Source organism: Pocillopora verrucosa, chromosome 4 (genome assembly GCF_036669915.1).
Source record: "Pocillopora verrucosa isolate sample1 chromosome 4, ASM3666991v2, whole genome shotgun sequence".
In the NCBI taxonomy this organism is placed as follows: Eukaryota; Metazoa; Cnidaria; class Anthozoa; order Scleractinia; family Pocilloporidae; genus Pocillopora; species Pocillopora verrucosa.
The window spans coordinates 2243804-2262427 of NC_089315.1; the positions used below are offsets into that span (position 1 = coordinate 2243804).

At 36.3% G+C, this 18624-nt stretch overlaps 3 protein-coding genes across 4 annotated transcripts; 1 reads left to right on the top strand and 2 right to left on the bottom strand.

Moving 5' to 3' along the window:
• On the bottom strand, window positions 1-8713 carry LOC131784151 (outer dynein arm-docking complex subunit 3). The gene is made up of 13 exons (XM_059100949.2): window positions 8553-8713; window positions 8206-8327; window positions 6331-6411; window positions 6052-6231; window positions 5125-5475; window positions 4628-4664; window positions 3979-4184; window positions 3329-3387; window positions 2656-2709; window positions 2430-2532; window positions 1470-1625; window positions 1165-1252; window positions 1-254 (listed from the first exon to the last, which is right to left on the bottom strand). Exons 1-13 carry the CDS (start codon window positions 8617-8619, stop codon window positions 124-126), a joined length of 1635 nt encoding a protein of 544 aa, XP_058956932.2. The 5' UTR covers window positions 8620-8713; the 3' UTR covers window positions 1-123.
• A 141-nt stretch (window positions 8714-8854) lies between these two features.
• On the top strand, window positions 8855-12646 carry LOC131784169 (DNA repair protein SWI5 homolog). Of its 2 annotated transcripts, XM_059100974.2 has the most exons (7): window positions 8855-9018; window positions 9163-9318; window positions 9615-9651; window positions 10366-10484; window positions 11171-11262; window positions 11536-11611; window positions 12510-12646. In XM_059100974.2, the coding sequence occupies exons 1-6, from the start codon at window positions 8858-8860 to the stop codon at window positions 11598-11600; spliced, it is 630 nt and encodes a 209-aa protein (XP_058956957.2). In that variant the 5' UTR covers window positions 8855-8857; the 3' UTR covers window positions 11601-11611; window positions 12510-12646. The 2 variants fall into 2 exon arrangements, with proteins under 2 accessions (XP_058956957.2, XP_058956964.2); XM_059100981.2 differs by lacking the exon at window positions 12510-12646 and having other exon boundaries at window positions 11536-11828.
• On the bottom strand, window positions 11468-18624 carry LOC131784160 (uncharacterized). The gene is made up of 9 exons (XM_059100961.2): window positions 18348-18624; window positions 17479-17551; window positions 16812-16919; window positions 15179-15252; window positions 14117-14165; window positions 13942-13994; window positions 13538-13610; window positions 12936-13083; window positions 11468-12766 (listed from the first exon to the last, which is right to left on the bottom strand). The coding sequence occupies exons 1-9, from the start codon at window positions 18555-18557 to the stop codon at window positions 12496-12498; spliced, it is 1059 nt and encodes a 352-aa protein (XP_058956944.2). The 5' UTR covers window positions 18558-18624; the 3' UTR covers window positions 11468-12495.

Consider the following 18624-nt stretch of genomic DNA (forward strand, 5'->3'; position numbering starts at 1 on the left):
TTCAACTCTAACTTTACTTTATTGCTGATATAATACAGGATCAAAGTATACGTAATCGAAACGGTGCCAAACTTTTCGAAAGTCCGATACATGATTACAAATCTTTAGATTTTCTCCAAAGTTTCATTGTTTAGTTTTCCTCTTTCTATTGCGTGGTTTATGCTTCTTCGTCTTTGAATCCACGAGCTGCTGTGAGTAGCGTTTGATTGCGTTTCTAGAGAGAACATCTTCATCTTCACCGCTGTCCTCGTCATCTAAAATTATATATATATGTATACAAAATTTTAATACAAAATACGGTTTTGACAAAACCTAGACCATCACTTTCAAACGAACTTGTCATTCCTGAGAAAACAGAATCATGCGGCAATGATTCTTAAAATAATTTTGAGAAAAGCCTCTACTTCAGATACCAAACTCATTCTCCGTCGCCTTACCACACAATATTTGATACTTCGATAAAGTTAAAAGAAACACTTTCCCAGAAACACAGAGTCAATTCGAACTCAGTGTTTCAAGGGATTTTCTGCCTCGTCGAGAAATGCATTTAAATGAAAATCAGACTTGCAAAAATATTTGCTGACGTAGATAAACAACGACGAGGCAGGAATGAAACCACGAAGAACAAGTGTCAATAGAAAAGACCACGATTAATACCGATTGTAAATGACTAAAACAGATTAGTTTGAAAACATAGAGAAACACAAAAAGAGAAGTAATAAACTTAGACCAAAAAGGAACACGGATGGCTTAGAATGGAGAGGACTGACGCGGGTTGTAAATGATTGCAAAATATTTAGTTTCGTAACAGAGAGAGACACCAAAGAGATGATTATAAACCAAGAGGGAAAAAGAATGGAGGATATGAACACAGATAGAAAAGGCAAAGTGGATCAATTAGGTTTAACTCTTTAACCGTATGAGTGACTACCATTTAACTTCTCTATACATTTTAACTAAAGAATCAAACATTAAGGTTATTATGCAGGAAATGACCACCCTCTCAAACATTTCTTGATTTTCAAAAAATTCTCCTACTCAGTACCACAGGAAATGTATAGAGAACAGTAAGGAGAACTTGCAAACTGATGCTAGGGTGTTTAAGGTTAACCGTTATGACACACACCAACCTTTTGTTGGCCTCTTTCATGATTATCAACTTACCGTCATACACAGCCATTCGATCGGACGTGGTGGGTAGCTTGACTCGGGTATTATACTGTGGTAACTTGTTCTCCATTGTCGCGCGGAACTACAAGAACAAAAAAAAAAAAAACGCAGTTAGTTCTTGTTTTTCTTGGTGTCTTAATATCTCCTTTATGAACTGAATTTAACAGAGGAAAAAGGCGAGGCCGAAGATGGAAATAATCGCAAAACTAACTTTTTGTTCACGCAAGTTTTAAAATGAAAAGAAAATATTTTTGCTATTCCAGAGTCATAGTAATGCGTCAAAAGAAATCTAAATTTACCTCAGCATCCTCCATTTCTTTCATGACATCGCTGATATCTTTTCCACCTAAGTCGTCGGTCAGTTTGAGTAGCTTCTGTTCACACGTGCCGAGTAAGTCCAAGATATACTCGTCAGAGGTTGGGGACAACTGAGCCTGCGGTACGTGGCCCTTAGGCTAAAGTGACAATAGCATGTGGTTAAAAAGTTGAATTACTACCTCAGATAAGCTACACTAGCCGAGAGCAACTTACACGAGGTTCCAGATTTGCGGCGAGAAAAGTAAGAAATGTGATTATAATACTGTTACACTGGCTACTGCACAAGATTTTATTTTCAGCAACTTTAACTCATTGAATCTTTTTTCTCGCTTACACTGCAAGCACGGTACAACGTGACAGACTCAAAAAAGGGTACCAAAACCTACCCAATGGGCGAAACGGGCGGGAAAGCAATGACACGTCACAGCTGACAGTGGCGAGAGAGCACGTGATCACTAACGAACATGGCATGTGGAGAACACGCAGAAACAAAAAACAACATCACAAAGGCGCGGGAGATTTTGGAGGGTGCAGTGTAAGGAACAATTCAAGTTGGAAAACTATGGACCCACTGCAAATTGAGTAAAAAAAAAGTAACTGGGAAGGATAGGGGGAGAAAATTTTAAAAAGAGTTACAATGTATAGCTCACTGCTGGTAATCGTAAAAGGCACGGAAGGCTTCTGAAGGGAGAGGTGGACAGACGGGCAGAATGCAAACATGGGGCAAGTACGGAATATTGTAGAACGAACGACAAGCGAAAGCGCGGGAGATTAAAACTGAGCGCTGAAAACTTCCCACTGAGACTTTACAACAATAATATATCAAGTTTTAAATACTAATCATTCTGTACCCCCTGAAAACGTATATAAAGTTTACGCAGACGATTTAAATGACGACATCGACTTTTCTAGGAGCTTACTTGCTTACAGCTTATACCTACCGCTTTCAAGTGTTGCAGCTTATCAGCCAGATGTTCAATTCCAGCTTTAACATTGACAAGAGTCTTATTGGCTCTTTCTTGACGGTCTTTTGCATCGGAGCAGCTGATTAAGTGAAACAAACCACAAAATAAACACGCGTGTACATCTATCATATTTCAAGCGTACATATCGAAGTACGTTTGATTAAATAAACAATAGCAAGAGTAAAAGGGAGTTTTTTCTCACCGTTTCTCCTCATCAGCGAGACGTTGCTGAAATTCCTCCAGCATTCTCTGTCCACTGTGAAAAAAACAAAAACAAAAAAACGATTTTTATCACCTGTCAAGTATCCACCATAGTTCTTAACGGCAAACAACATACATGTATATTTCTGCTGCTGATTACAATAGCTTTGAAATTAACCTCGTAAGCCAATCCTTGGCTCCTTTAGAAGTGATTAAATGTAATTTCTCCCTATAATATCCATACATTATCCAGCAAACGGGTAATGAGAATATTCAAACTTGTAAAGTAGAATTTGTTGCCTTGATCTAACACCAAACTCTCGCAACTAATTTTACAAGGAAATGTGCAACAGCCAGAGGGGAGAATTACAAATCAGGTATTGAGAGTTACAGGGTTAGGGTTAATGGTCAAAAGGCATGGAATGCACACACTAACCAATCGCTAATGTGCAATCTTGACTCTCAAACTTTTATTGCTGTACTTTTAAGTAACTATAAAGTATTGAAAAACTTTCATTCCATGCACTTTTGACCCCTCCTCCCTGACTCAATAAAATAGCTTACAAGAGATAGAAGACAGGATAGAAGAGGGAATATCATAAATGTGGGGGGAGGGTTTGGTGTTAGTGATAATCATATAGATCCATCCTTCATACTGGCTGACTGTATCTTACCTTGACAACTTAGCTTCTCCAGAGTATTTCATCTCTTCATACTCCATTCTTAGTTTCTCCTTCATAAAGCAGTATAATTTGCCATTAGTTCCAAATTACATTTGTAGTTAAGGATTTGATTAATTTTCCATGTAAGTTATAGCTGCCCCTTTTAGTATTTTAGTATAAAGATGGAGATACACATAAAGTTTTCCAGGGCAATCAAAACGCAAAGTAAAGCAAAACCAAAGCGATCCACATTACACTGAAGCCTTGGTTAGCTCAGGTAGCTGTAGAGTGCCACATTACCATGCAAGAGGTCATTGATTCAAGCTCAAGACTGGCCATACACTCAAGTTCTTAAATAATTTTGTAGAAAGTGCTGCTTTTACCATGACCTTCACAAATGGCTAGAAAATGTTCTTGGTTAAGGATAATCAACTGTTTCTAAGCCCCATCACCCCTTCTGCAACTTCTCTATACTAGTTAGCAGGAGACATTTAAACCCATTTACTGTACTCTTCTTGCAAAAAGTCAGGTATGTAGCTCCCAGTGTTGTGGTGTGGCCTTGTCATTGTTCATGTAGGGCCCCATTTAAAAAAGGCTGAACTAGGTCAGTCTGTGTATCTATCACAAATTGATAATCAATCAATAAACTGAGTCTGTGGTACCTTTTCCTCCTTAAGTCTGACAAGCATCTTTTCATTGTTCAACTTCAGTGTCTCCAAATGCTTTTGAGTGTCACCTTGAGATAAGAAACGCTGCACCACCTCCTTGATGTCAGACACCCCTGTTGTGTCCTTGATCTTGTTCATGGCCTCCTCATAAGTTGTAATCTTACGTTCTTGTTCTTCCCCAGATAGGACTGCTTTTTGTTCTGTTATAAGCAGAATACAAAAAGATATACAATTATGTTTCATTTAACTATACATCCTTACATCCTTGTGGCATTACAAAACAATGTATTCTGATTTTCTCTTCTGTATTTGTCTTGGAAAAGGTCAGAATTGTGACCTATGGCTGTAGGCACAAGTCTGACTTACAGATGTGTGCTCAGTTGCGCTTGTTATGGTAAGAACCTTGTTGTCACACTGAACTTCATTTTTAGTTCTGTAAAAAAACTGGGAACTATGTGTAACCACAAAACTGTACAATGGATTCTTGTTTCAAGTTCCTTACAGCTGGCTAAATATGAATTAAGGAATCTGATAGATGAACTGGATGTTAATCCTTTAAACCCCTCTCTGAGCCAATACACCATTTACTGTAAGAAAACTGAGCATTAAATGTTCTTTGCTTCAATTAAATGGAGTGACATACCAGTAAGATCCTCTTGCTGGAGAGAACTTCTCTGTAGCTGTTGAATAATTAGATAATATAGTTAACATTGCACACATCAGAAGTATTCATCCATACTTACAGAACTGTGCAAAATGTACTGTTCTTGCAAAAAAAAAAGAATATTGAAATTAAAAAAAATTAATTATACTCTACCTAATTTAATCACTTACATAATATTCACTTGAATTTGTGTGTGTACAGTTTAATTTGTTATTCTAGAGTCTCAGGGTCCAGTATGAAGCCAGACTTTTGTTGCAATTAGTATCCATAATATTGAAATCAAATTGAGAGAATCTTCAGTGCATTATTTGTCTTGATCAGTAACTGTAATCTCTCATACTCTGCTTACAGTGTAGCTTGTTAAATCATAGTTGAGGCCAAAACCATACATAACTTCATTGGAAAAAATTTCTATAACGCTCTGTGCTGCCAAGGTTTGCTCCCACAACCTTGTAAGAACAATCATCATGCCTTACCCTTTTCTCAACTTTTTCAGCATGATCTTTCTTCTCTTCTGCTTGTTTCTTGTACTGAGCCAGTTCCTTCTCCCGCTCCTTTTTCCTCTCAAACACTGACTGCTCTAATTTTGTGAGTTCTGCCTTTGCAGCCTCACGAGCAATCTGGGCATCATGATTCATAGCATTCAGCTCTTCAAGTTCCTCTCTCTGAGCACAAATGGCTTTCTCATGATTATTCAGTTGATTAGGCCAAGTGCGTCGCTCCTCCTTCAGTTGTTCCAGTAAACCCTCGTAGATAGTCTTAATTTTCTTTGCTTCATTGACTTTCAAAATCATTTTGTCAAGACCATTCTCCAAACTCCGCAGTTTCTGAGATGAAGTGAGAAGGAAAAAAAAAACTATCTTTCAGCAGTCAGTTTCAAGAAAAATAATAGAATTAATGGGTTACTGGAATGGAATTTCAGATTTTTTGTATCCTCTCTCTGACCACAAGTCTGTATTATTTCAGATTTTATGGTTCCCAGATTGAACTAGTTGCAGGAAACTCAACAATGGCCAGACACTTATTTATTAATTACTAGATAATTTATTTATTTTTAAGATTGAAGCAATTTGTTTTAGTTTTCAGGATTCCTGATGACACCTTTGTACAAGACCATCAAAGGAATATTACAATCATACCACCATTTAACTCCCAAGATCTGATTGTTAATTCTCCCCTCTAGCAGCTACACATTTCCTTGTAAATTAGTTATGAGAACTTGGTGCTAGATCAAGATAAAAGCTTCAACCTGATAAGTTTGAATATTCTCATCACCTGTTTGCTAAATAATGTATGGATATTGTAGGGAGAAGTTTTATGTTAATCACTTCTGGGAGTTAAAGGGCTAAAAAGCAACAACCAGTAAAAGTACAAGTATGCCACCAGATTGTAAACATCCATACCTGTGCCTCAGCTGATTCTCCTGCATCTGTACTAGACACCTCTTCAGCATCTTTAACCAGCTGATTATATTCAGTTTCTAAGGCTTCCAGTTTCTTCTCACGAGTATTTCTCTGATGTTTACAAGCATTCAGTTTCTTCTCTGCCTCACACACTTGTTGGTCAAGTTTAGTAATGGCAGCCTACAAGAAATATGTAAATAACCATACCAGCTATCAGGATTCATTGAATCATTATAAGATTGTCTAGTAAATAATGTTTCTAGGTGCTGTGTTCTTTACCTTCCCTGACATGCCTCTCATTGCACAGTGTCTTTGAGGGTCTTTTTCTCTGAAAGCATCATCAATCACTTGCTCATCTCCCTGAGGAAAAAAATACCAATTCTTTTAATGCCAACAACAATACTCATGTTTGTGCCTCCTACTTGTTTTACTGATTACTTTAAGCCAATATTTTCTGTTCATTCACCTTATACACGTGAATCACTGAATGAGAATCTGTTTGTAAATCCAGTTCAAACAACTCAATATGGTATTTGTTCTCTTTATTACACAGGTACCACACTCTGGAATTCATTCTGGACTTCATTACCAATTAATGTTAAACTAATCACTCCCTTTTTTAGATTTTGTCAAAATATAAAGAACTCTATGACTAATGAATTCTATGAAAAGAATGATATGATTAATGGTTATAATAATGTTATTGATTCTTAAATAGTTTGTGTAAATCTAATTAAATTCTTAGTAGTTAGTATGAAAAGTGGTACTTTTTATTTAAATTGTTATTACCACAGTATTCCTTTTGTTTGAATTATTTACTTTGGGACACCCTCCGGATTAGTTCTTAGAACCGGCTATTTGGGTGTCCCAAATTCCACACAATTAACATAGCATTTAAATATTCCTTTCTTCCTGTCCTTCTTTATTTCTAAGATATGCTTAGTAACAGCGAATTGTAAATTATCTTGGTTTCTTTTTTCATTTTCTCATTGTTCTGTATTTTTTATATTGATGTTTGTAAGACTACTGTAATAATTATAACCTTTTCTAATACGCTGTATTCGTGCGAGTTTAAATAAAATTAAATTGAATCGAATTGTGTACTCCCAGAAACTTACTTTTAAGCTGCTAAGAGTATGAAAGACAAAGAAAAATCAATTGTGTTGTAATAGTGTTAGGGATTCTTTTATATCTGAAAAGCGTATGCAGATTAACAAAACCACAGCTTGACAGATGGAAAATTCTCAGTAAGATCTGGAATCCTTTTATTATCAACTTCCTAGCCCACACATCATGGTATGAAATACATAATATGAACTACATGATATTCTCTTTTGTAAAATCAGTACTCAAAACAGTAATTTGGTATTATCAACTGAATTGATAACATAGATTGACCACTTTCAAGAGTTCAAAAGCAGACATTTTGAGCCTAAGCCCAGTTCGTTCCGACGCTTCAATTCGCTTTCAATTGACAAAGGGCTGATGCTCAAAACGTCAGCTTTGAAACTCTTAACAGTCAGGCCAATTCATGTTATCAACTCAGTTAATAATACCAAATTACCTTGTTATACTCTCCCACTGATGCGGCACCACAGTTTCTTTAGAAACTTACCCCCTTTAATCAGAACTCACCATAAATTGGTCAAATAGGAAAAAGGCAGCCAATGAGATTAGCCCGTTGTTCTGACATTTGAATTCGCTCTGACAAAGGGCTGATGCTCAAAACGTAAGCTTTGAAACTCTTAACAGTCAGGCCAATTAATGTTATCAACTCAGTTGATAATACCGAATTACCTTGTAATACTCTCCCACCAACGCAGCACCACAGTTTCTTTAGAAACTTACCCCCTTAAATTGGTACTCGACATAGATTGGTCAAATAGGAAAAAGGCAGCCAATGAGATTAATATGGTGATTATGTCTATATGTCAAACAAGAAAAGTCTCTGATGCATTTCTCTCAGAAGACTTCCAAAATTCAACCACTACCAATGCAATGGAAAAAAATAACAGCAGAATATTTCATTCATGAGCATATACAATTTGCTCTGAAATGGCTACATGGCTATCAGAAGCTATTTGCTTTACGGAAAACTATAAATTTAAGTTTGTGAATTATTATGAGCTAATTTACGATTTCAAAACCACATACCGCTTTCTTCTTTGCCAGTTCGAATCGCAAACGTTTATTTTTCTCCCTTAATTTACTGATTGTATCTTTGTTCTTCTTCATAGTCCATTGAGAACTTTCGTAGTAAGCTTTCCTGTCTCCGTCTGCACAAAAATGTAAACATGAACGACATTGAGCTGGAGTAAAACAAACTGTCGCTCTCTGGACGATGAAAAGTAACGGTAAGAAACCAAGAGAGAAGCATTCGATTAACTTGAAATCACTGGTGGAAAAGTGCTTAAATCGTAGTGTTCAGTAAGCCAGTTCAAGAAAACGTTGACATTTGTGCAGCTTATACACTAATGAAATTCTTATCAATCAAGTCTTACCAAGGAGAGCAAGCTTCTTTTTAAGCTCTTCAATCTCTTCTGTAGTAGTGATCGCTCCCTCAGACATATTTTCCCCTCTTTAATAAGCCAAAATTCGATATAAACCCGTTTGAAACGGTAAATGTACTAAAAGTACTATCGGTCTGTTTTTCAGCAACAACTTCACCTCCTTTGCATCGTTGTCAAGACAACATACAAAATACAGCGCTTAATCCGGTGAAGAGTATCTGCTAACCAGTTTAAATCGCTGTCTCAGAAATTCTTCAACCAATCAAAAGGCACATTTCATCCGCGGTATTTACAAAATGGCGGCGAGCGCGGTAAAGGAAAATTCAGAAGATTGTGATTTAAACACTTTGAAAGCGAGAAAAGGATCGCTTACTCCCGCAGAAGTAACTGAATTGTCTTCACTATCATCTCAAGAACCCGAGGAAGTAATACGATGTTTGGAAGGCCGACAAAATATGTAAGCTCTCATCATCTGCTTGTGGCTAATTTTTCTAAGGCTCGCTAGTAGCCGTGTGCGGCTACCGAACAGCTGTTGCATCGATCATGTCGTAAATCTCGCTGCGAAAAAAGATTCATTTTGTTTTGATGCGTTTCCTTGTAGATATGGTCACCGTAACCCAGAAGCAGAGACCCAAATTTACTCTCTGAATACTGTAGACGGTGATGGAGAGTGTAACTTCAAAACAAGAAATATCGCTGGTACTCCAACGCAGCTGACGAACACAACTCCAGGAGCATTCAGGAAACAACCCTTTAGGTGAACTACATGATTATTTCCATAGATTGATGATATTCATGAGAGGCAAGCCTGAAACTGGGTGAAAGTAGTACTGAACAGATATTCCTGATCCGTTTTCGGACAAGTTGTTTTCTCTCCAATCATTGTCCACAGCGGTACGAAATAAGAGACTTAGTAGCTACTAGACACTAGGAAAGACTATGTTCTGTAAGTTTGTGTGGAGTCTTTTGGCTTGATTTCATTTTTTGCTTGCTGTGAGGGTAATATAATAATTATGCAATGTTAACAGTTCAGACTCCTCTGTCTATTTGCAGAAGCAGCTCTAAGTTAAGGCAACCATTTAAGTCACCTGTAAGTAGCTAGGATGCTTTTGTTACCACTTATGATTAAAATCAACATGAACAACTCCTTAATGTACACACCATACCTTAATGCCCAGGTTACTGTGACATTTAATATAGAAATGTATCAAATTTTGTGGAGAATTAAAAATTTTTTACTTTTTTTTTGGCAAGAACCTTTTTGATAAGAAAGTTCTGGCTGAGAGTAACCTAAATTGAATAACAAACTAAGAATATATCCAGGCTGAGAGTCAGTGAAGAATGTCTTTATTTTGCTATTTTTTTGTGAGAAGTTTAGATAAGATAAAAAAAATGTAACACTTTTTTCTAACAGAACAATTAACTCACAAACTTAGGGGCCTCTTTTAACATTTACAATGAGGTTTTCATATTGCATAATACACTGAAGTACAAGTCAGTATGTAGCTGAACTTAGTCTGGACACATCTGAATTGATTTTTTGAAATAATATACCTTACAACTTTGAGAACATGTGAAGAACATTTTTATGCTCCAAGCACAAGAAAAAAAAGAATGTTTAGCCTCAGCCTCAAAATTATACATTCGTATAAAAAAGATGTACCTTACATGTACTTTAAGATTTATTTAAGGAGTAAAATACATGGGGCAAAAGTGATGATCAATGAGAGTTGCACAAACTCAATAACACCGAGGACCTAGTACCGTATATAGCTAAAATGTTTATCTAAAATCGATCTTTCAGCTTCAAATGAGACGGCAGACTACATCTCTTGAAGATGAAGCATCTTTGGTTAAAGAGATTGAAACTTTAAAAGCCAAGTTAGAGATTCTGGACAAAGAGATCAAAGACCTCAGTGAAGAGTAAGTGTACCTGAGTTTGTGGGTAGGATGAAAGAACAATGATTGTGGTGTGTAAAGTACCTTCAAATGCAAGACTCACCATCAATTCTTCTTGAGCTGTGCATAAATCAAATTTTACTTTATTATGCCAAATGAAAATCAACATACTCAATCTGTTTCATCTGTGTGAAAACTGCTTTAGCACCTTACATGAAGTTTTGTCATTGACACACATAAACCCTGAAGAGCAATAAATATCTAATATTTCCCAACAGTATCACCCTTAATCAAACATTAAAGTTGTAACAATTAAGGGAATGATTACAACTTAAGAAGCTCTTAACCCTTTAACTCCCAGAAGTGATTAACATGTACCTTCTCCCCGCAATATCTATACATTATCCAGCAAACAGTCCATGAGAATACTCAAACATATTAAATAGAAGTTGTTTTCTTGATCTAACACCAAATTCTTGTAACTAATTTAAAAGGAAATATGTAGTAGCTGGAGGGGAGAACTGACTATCAGATTTGGGAGTTAAAGGGTTAATTGTTAAAAAAAAAAGATTCTCATTGTTGGAACTCTGAGATGTATGGAGAATACTATCCATGGAGAATATGCATACTGATGTTAGGGTGCAAAGGGTAAATCTGAACCCTTTCTTAAAGTGATTGCCTATTGAAACTACTTATTCATGTCATATCAGGTACAGTGAAGAAGAGCTTCAGCAGCACATACAGATGCTTCATGAGTACAATGAAATTAAAGATGTGGGGCAACTTCTCCTTGGAAAATTAGGTATAGAGAATTAATCTGAATTTCTTCACATACTGGATGATGAGCACACATGCTCAAGTGCTTTAATTGGCACTACTCCTCAGTTACAAATTGTTTGATGGAGTAAGTAATATCAAGTCTGCAAAGTTCTCTCTTTAAGTTAAGAAAACTAAAACTTTTATCTTAATTTGTACTTCCTGATGCTAACAGTTACATGTTCGACCCATTCAGATAACCATATAGACATTGAAGAGGTCATTACCAGTGGTTTTTTTTGTTCTCATTTATTCACAGCTGAAATAGATGGGACAACAACAAGAGCTAAGTATCAGGAATTTGGACTGGATACTGATGACTAGTTGAAAATCAGGTGGCTTAACCACATCACAACAACTTAATATACACAATGTTTACAGCCTCTCTATTTGTCTCATGCTACCTCTTTTACAATTTACATCTATAACACTAATTGCTCCCCTCCCACTCTGTTGCAGTGTTCTTTGTCATGATTTGCCAGATAAGCATTTTAATGGACCAAGGGTACACAGCTTTTTCAGGCAGGAGAGACAACCTGTTTGGGTCCTTAACTTTCCAATAAAAGGCAAACAGATCACACATGACACACAACTTCCACATAGTTATTCAAATATGATTAGAAAGCCTGGATCCATCATTAAATTTGTTTAAAAAAGGTTGCCATTTGAATTTGCTTTTCATTTCTTTCAAAGAGAATAGATATTAGGCCTATTCATTATGAAGAATAAAATTGAATGTACAGTTAGTTCTATTAACCAACCAACACCCATTTGCACTATCATGCTCACACAACAAGTGGTCACACACCTAATAGAGATGGAAAGTTAATTGCAAACTAACTTTGTGAATTAATTTTGTTTTCCAAATGAAAATCTTTCTGCTGTTTTTACTGTGCATTTCAATAACAAAACCCAAATCTGAAGGTCATGTAGGTAAACTTGCATTTTCTTTTCATGCTGCTGCCAATTATTACCACACCAGAAATCTGAGAGCTTAATAACAAAACAAGGATTTAATCCCTCCAATCTATAGTCAGATCATAACCTTCTAAACCTACTGAAACATTTTACATGTTTCCAAGGAGGTCTGCAAAATGATTGATAATCTTATGGCTCAAAAAAAAAAATCTTAAAAGGTAAACCTAAACTTGATAGTTTGAATGGCATTGCAAAGCAAAGTAATTCAGTGTTTACCCTAATCTGGAAGCATTTTTTTTTTTTACAACACAATAGGTTTGTGCAGTCCCCACTCTGGATGGATGGTAAAATGCCGTCCATAGGCCCTGTGTGGCTGTGTGAACATGGAACTTTTGTTTATGGCAGCATCACTTGGTACTTTGTAAACAGGAAGATGATGCCATGTCTGAAACTGCTGCCTAACATGACCTGGTAGCCGCTGCCGAGCTTTCTGGTAATATGACTGTTTGGTAATGTCTGGAGCTCGCTTTGGATTGTATAGCAGCTTACCACGAGATGCAATGGTGCCTTCTCTATGAAACAACAGTAAGGTGGCAGTGAATCTCTAAATTGTATAGGTAATTTGTAGTTAGGATTATTAATTGACTATATATCCTGATAGTTACAGAGCAAACAGTGAAGTTAGTTTTTAAAATACTGTACATAAAGGTCTGTTTAAAATTTATTAGCACGCAGCCTTACCTAGCCAGTGCTTCAAGAGCTTCCTCAATTCTTCCTCCATCATAGTTGCCCTCTGTGTGGTCATGATTTATTTTAAGGCCCAGTGAGTCCATCTTGTCTGCCTTAACTCCAGACAAAGTACTGAAGAATTTCAAGGCCAGTTCACGTTCTGTCAATCAAATAAAAAACCCACTCAATCTATCTGCACGAAAGTTCATATTTTCATGCTCTGCAGATTGTTTGGTGCAGAAGCTGGTTTACGAGAAACAAACTGTTGACTGAGACATTTTGCACTATTTTTTTGGCACAAAGTGTTCTCTTGTTTGCACTAAGGTCAAAACAAAATGTGATAAAGCCTTAGTGAAACACTAAGGAAAAGTATGAATTAAAATGTATCTCACAATACATGTAAATCATATATTGACCACAATGGTTGAGATGAAAAGTGATGAGTTTATCTGCAAAGAGTATCTGCAATATAAGTCACAACAGAAAAAGATGTATAAAAAATTCTGAGATTTTTCAAGGTGATGAAAAATACAAAGCGTGCTATGCCTCAGTTTTTAATTTGTCTAAGATTATCTTTATAAAGTAATTGCATGCATTTTCTCATTCAAATAAACCTTTGTCAGTGGCTGTTTTCAACCATTTATCTACTGCCTCCAGTGACTGGGGATGAATTGTCTTCTTGATTGACTGCAAAGAAAGCAATATGGTTAAAAACATAAAAAAAGTAAAATAAGGAGCCAGGAAACATCAGCAATATACAAATAATTAAGCTAATGCACAAGAAATATAATAAAACTGCATCTGCACAATGTTTATGTTCCTTCACAATATGTCTTCAGTTAATATTTGTTTTAAAACATTAGATTGGCTGAAAAAATGAAACATGGTTTGGTTCACTCTTCACTGTGTAATAAACTAAGAGTATTGCTTGTCGCCCTTTGGATGGCCAGCAGTGTAGTCATGTCGTTCTCTAAACTGTGGGCAAATGTTTACCAAATTGACCAAGGCTCTACTTTACCTTTTCAATGGCCATGTCCTTTGCCTTTTCCAGTTCTTGTGGGAGATTCTTGTCTAGAAAAATGTGTAATCAATTTAACATAATAATAGATACACATCACATTACAAGTTGTGGAAACTGAAAAAGTGTACTTGATAAAAAACTTGGCACAGAACTGCCTACGATATATATGTACCTTGGCTCACAGGCTCTTGAGAAGATTTTCCCATTGCTGGCAGTGAAGTCTGTATTGAATAAGAAAGAAGTGTTGACTGAAATCTGCTCAAAGAGATTACTACAGAGTTGTAGTTGAGCTTGGGCAAAAAGAGATATTGTTTTTCATAGATACCTGTTGCTTTTACTGATATTTGCTGACTTATAAATAAAAGTTCCAAAAGTGATTTCACAAATAGGAGCTACATGTAACTCTTAAAATTCCAAGTTAACCAAACCGACTAGAGTAACCTTAAAGTTGAAATTTACATGCCACATACATGTAACATCTGTTGAGAGGCAAGTATCTGGTATCATCATGTACATGTAACATCTGTTATTATTACAGTTACAATGTATTTGCCCACTGTATATCATTTACAAGTTGGGTGCTTTAATCCCTAACAGGTTAATTTAGTATTAACAAATGGGTTGATAACATAAATTTGCCTTCTTTGAAACCCTTTATGATGGTCAATTTACATTATCAACTCAGTTAATAATACTAAATTACCCTGTTATACTCTCCCACTGATGCAGCACCACAGTTTCTTTAAAAACTTACCCCCTTTGTTCATTTGCTTTTATCCCTGCAGAGTTTCTTATATTAGTAAGATCTTAGTCTCAGAGCAAAGTTGCCAATTATCAATAATTTCTTAAGTACATACATTTGTGTTCAGTCTCTTTGCCCCTCTTGAATGGTTTTCTTGCCCATCACAGGCACCCTCCCCTCCCCTTCAGTATATCATCCCTTCCTCAGCACTATTTCAGGTTTAGTAAACATTTCAAAGGTTAAGAGTGTAAATTCCTTTTATGTACCTGGACTGCGAGGAAAGTGTCTTGTCAAATTTCACAACACTATGACCCCACCAGAGCTCAAACCCACTCCTATCATCATTATTATTAGTGCAGTAAGGTAACAACCACACTACTCTATTTCTCTTGACAACTATCAATAGTTATAGGCTTCATAGTTCCCCTGGCTACCAGGTTTGACAATAGTTATCTACAGCTTTTTGGTGACAAATTACTGAGTGCCACTTACAGGAGCTGCTGGTGTGAGTTGCCTTTGCAAGGGACTTCTTCTCAAGCAGTTAGCTTCAGACTGCAGCCTTGGCACTATGTATTGCATAAAAAAAAAATTAGAAATAGCTTGTCTTTCCATGGCAACACTATTTTGTTTATATTTCTATCTCTATTATACATGTTCAATTACAAATGCATTAACAGGATATAAACATAATATTGCTGTACAATTGAATTCTCCAATTTATGCTTTTAAAGATAAAGCACGTTATGTAACGTGAAAGTTCTACATTTGTATAAAATAGACATAAAGATTTGTTCATTTGTCAACACTGTTAATATATAAAAAGATCAGCAAAAGAAAACCTTTCAAGACTTCTGAAAAGTGTTTCAAGTAAAGTGCCCCAAAGAAAATTCGAGGAAGCATTGCACAGTGATTTTTAAAGAAGATTGTTAACCAAAGAAATTCAAGAATTGCTTTGTACTTTTTATGATTTTTGGTCACTTCAAGAGTTGTAAAATGTTGTCAAATTACACTCGCATCCTGCTGTTTCCTAGAGGTTTTTAGATTCTAGTTATTTAACCCTTAGAGTGACCAGCGTCTAATTTCTCCTCACAATATCACCTGTTAAGGAGGCTTCTGAGGGTTTTTGCTCAATGTTGGTGTACGCCCCAGTGTAATGTTTTTCTAAAAAAATTTTGTGATTTCGCTTTTCAAGGTCACTAAAGCCATCAAAAGGCAATGAGCAAGGTTTGGACTACCTTTGCTCCAGTAGTAAAAATTATCAAAATTTTTTTCATTATTAGGCTAAGGCTCCACAAAGGGAGGCCCTTGCCAGCAATAATTTGTCTTTGCCTTTGATTTTCTTAAATTTGTTTTGGTGAAATCTCTCAAAATTTTTACAATTTGTGAAAATTGTCCTGCTGATAATTTAAAAGCCCAAAAAATAGGGGTTACAAATGCAGTTTCCTTGCTATTTGCAGTTTTGTGTTTTCTTCCTCCATCTCAAAATTTGGTCTTATGACTTTTTTCAGTAGGCACTAGGAAGGGCACAGATATGTTTAATGGTCCAGCAAATCTTAGGAAACTCCACAGAAGGAGACGCGATAAATCTTATTGGAAAGTTCCCTTTTTCTTTGTCCCAAAGCATTATGTAATGGAATAGAACTTTGCCAAGATTGGTATCTAAGCATGCATAGAATTTCGAATCTGTTGCCTTTTGGCAATCTTTCCCACAGTGTTTACCTTTTGGCTGACCTTTTTTCAGGTGTAGAAGGCCTAAGAATATTATGGGTGTGGTTGCTGGAAACCCTATATTCCATCACATAAAAACTGTATTGTGTTAAACTGTTTTTTAACACGCCTTTTCAGATAACAATCTTGTGATTGTACTGATCCAACTTGTTTGTTTTGCATGTTGACACTTTTTAAAGCTCATGCTATGTATGCACCCAGATCTTGTGTGGCCACAAAATCCCATGGAGCCCCCTTAATCACACATGAATGTCATGACTAGCAACTAAAGAAGCTTTTGATTGGTGAACAAATTCTCCTTGTCAGCACCTTAGGAAATGTATTGGGAACTGTATGGAGAATATACATAATAATGTCAAGGTGTCAAGGGTTAACAGTACTTTTAAGTTGTACTTACAATCAGCCTTTCCTCTGGAGAGTGGTTGAAGTTGTTTACTGCCATGGGACTGTTCACTTAGTACAGACATTCGGGACCCTAACTTCTGTCTCTGCCCATCAAATCCACCTTTTTTTAATAAAAAAAGTAATTCAAAATCCATATTTTTTGGATAATTTTACATAGAAACTGAGCTAGAGGGCTGTACAGGGAAATTGGCCAGGGGCCATGGTGGTATAGACCAAGGGACAATATTTCCCAGAACAGCTTTATCAAGTGAGGTTAGTATCAAGCAGCTTATTATAAGGCACTTGTTTTTCACACACAACTTGTTTATTTTGAATTTGTTGGCTTTTGAGACCAAAAATCCACATCTCATGAACATTTCTTTGGAAATGGTCCACATGGCAAAATACGCACCAAGTGAGAAACAATCAGAATGCTCAGATTTACTTTTAGACTACCGTGCCATATAATAATAATAAACATGAAGCATCTAAAAGAAAAACTGACCTCATGCTCATTTGTCACATAAAAATTTACTTTCTCAGCCATAAGTATCATTTCTCAGAAGAACATCTAAATGCAAAAAAATCATGCCCAAACATTCTCCACCCCTCCAAAAAAAACCAAGATAGAAAATAATCTGTCCATGTGACAAAGTTTTTCAACTTCAACATGATCTTACCTGCTGATGGAGGGGGCTGCTCGAGTTTACGCTGTTGAATCAGTCGTGATGGCACATGCCATGCCATAAAACTCTAAAAAAGTAATTGTTATATGGGGTGATTACATGTGGAGATTGTGGAACCTTTTAGAAAGTGAGGAAGCTAATTGTATACCAAGTCATATACATATATCATATACATATGTTACATTTTAACAGGCAGAGACTGCAACTGCAGTCTCTGCCTGTTAAAATGTAACATATTGGCCTTGCTAGCTGCCAGAGAGCTAAAGAGGTGTTGTACTTATCTTTTATTAAAAAAGCCTCTCCTACAGTGGATTTCGCACCAGAATAAACCTATTAATTATTCATAGCGAATTCACCCAATAATACCATCTTGATAAATTAAGATCATCAAGGATAGGGAATTTTTTTCTAGCACATTTCGCAGAAATTTTTTTATATCCAATTCTTCTAGAAAGACTTAAATCAAGAGTTTTCATTTTTTGGTAAATTACCCAGAGTCGTGAAACAACTACGTATCATAAGATTAGCAACATTGTGAAATTTCATACAATTTTAATGAGTAAGATGATTTCATAGAGTCACACGAAAATGTAGCACACAGATCATGAGCATGTAGCTGTTAATTTAGAATGAATGAAAAGAGAAACCGAAAGCAAAAACTGAGAGACCTTAAAGCACTCGTAATTTGACTCCTTTCTTAGTTGACCTCAACGTAGTGACCCGTGAATTTCTACTGTAAACAAATGAAGATGAGCTACGTTTTCGCCGAATACAAGAATATTGTGCGGCGTGGGGCTAAAAGCAGATCACGCACCCAGATTTTCTTGCACGAAAATTAAGTTACGAGCGATTTAACAACCTACCGGTGCAGAAGTATTACTCGCTGCTGAGCCACTTCTTTGGCTTCCATGCTTCAGATGAGGAGCTTTATCAGTGAGGTCCGTAGAATGATACGGAGTTCCTGGCGGGAACACTCGCGACGATTCTTGTTTGTACTTTATTTTAATCGAGCGTAAGAACCCAGCTGGCAGGCTGTCTGTTCTGGAGTCTCCAATTAAATCTATAAGATCCATAGCACCAACTATTCAAGTTTAGTTTACAACTCTGTGTACCATTTAGACTCCATATTGTCGTTCGGCG

What these genes read in the sequence shown, in the direction of transcription:
- LOC131784151 (XM_059100949.2), bottom strand. Translation starts at nt 8,619, where the DNA reads ATGTCTGAGGGAGCGATCACTACTACAGAAGAGATTGAAGAGCTTAAA. An exon ending in TCAGACTTAAGGAGGAAAAG is followed by an intron (nt 3,388 to 3,978) that starts GTACCACAGACT and finishes TGCTTTATGAAG; the next exon opens with GAGAAACTAAGAATGGAGTA. An exon ending in TCGAATGGCTGTGTATGACG is followed by an intron (nt 255 to 1,164) that starts GTAAGTTGATAA and finishes ATATAATTTTAG; the next exon opens with ATGACGAGGACAGCGGTGAA.
- LOC131784169 (XM_059100974.2), top strand. Translation starts at nt 8,858, where the DNA reads ATGGCGGCGAGCGCGGTAAAGGAAAATTCAGAAGATTGTGATTTAAAC. An exon ending in TTGGAAGGCCGACAAAATAT is followed by an intron (nt 9,019 to 9,162) that starts GTAAGCTCTCAT and finishes GTTTCCTTGTAG; the next exon opens with ATATGGTCACCGTAACCCAG. An exon ending in TTCAGGAAACAACCCTTTAG is followed by an intron (nt 9,319 to 9,614) that starts GTGAACTACATG and finishes GTCTATTTGCAG; the next exon opens with AAGCAGCTCTAAGTTAAGGC.
- LOC131784160 (XM_059100961.2), bottom strand. Translation starts at nt 18,557, where the DNA reads ATGGATCTTATAGATTTAATTGGAGACTCCAGAACAGACAGCCTGCCA. An exon ending in GCAGCCCCCTCCATCAGCAG is followed by an intron (nt 16,920 to 17,478) that starts GTAAGATCATGT and finishes TATTAAAAAAAG; the next exon opens with GTGGATTTGATGGGCAGAGA. An exon ending in TCAAGAGCCTGTGAGCCAAG is followed by an intron (nt 13,995 to 14,116) that starts GTACATATATAT and finishes ACATTTTTCTAG; the next exon opens with ACAAGAATCTCCCACAAGAA.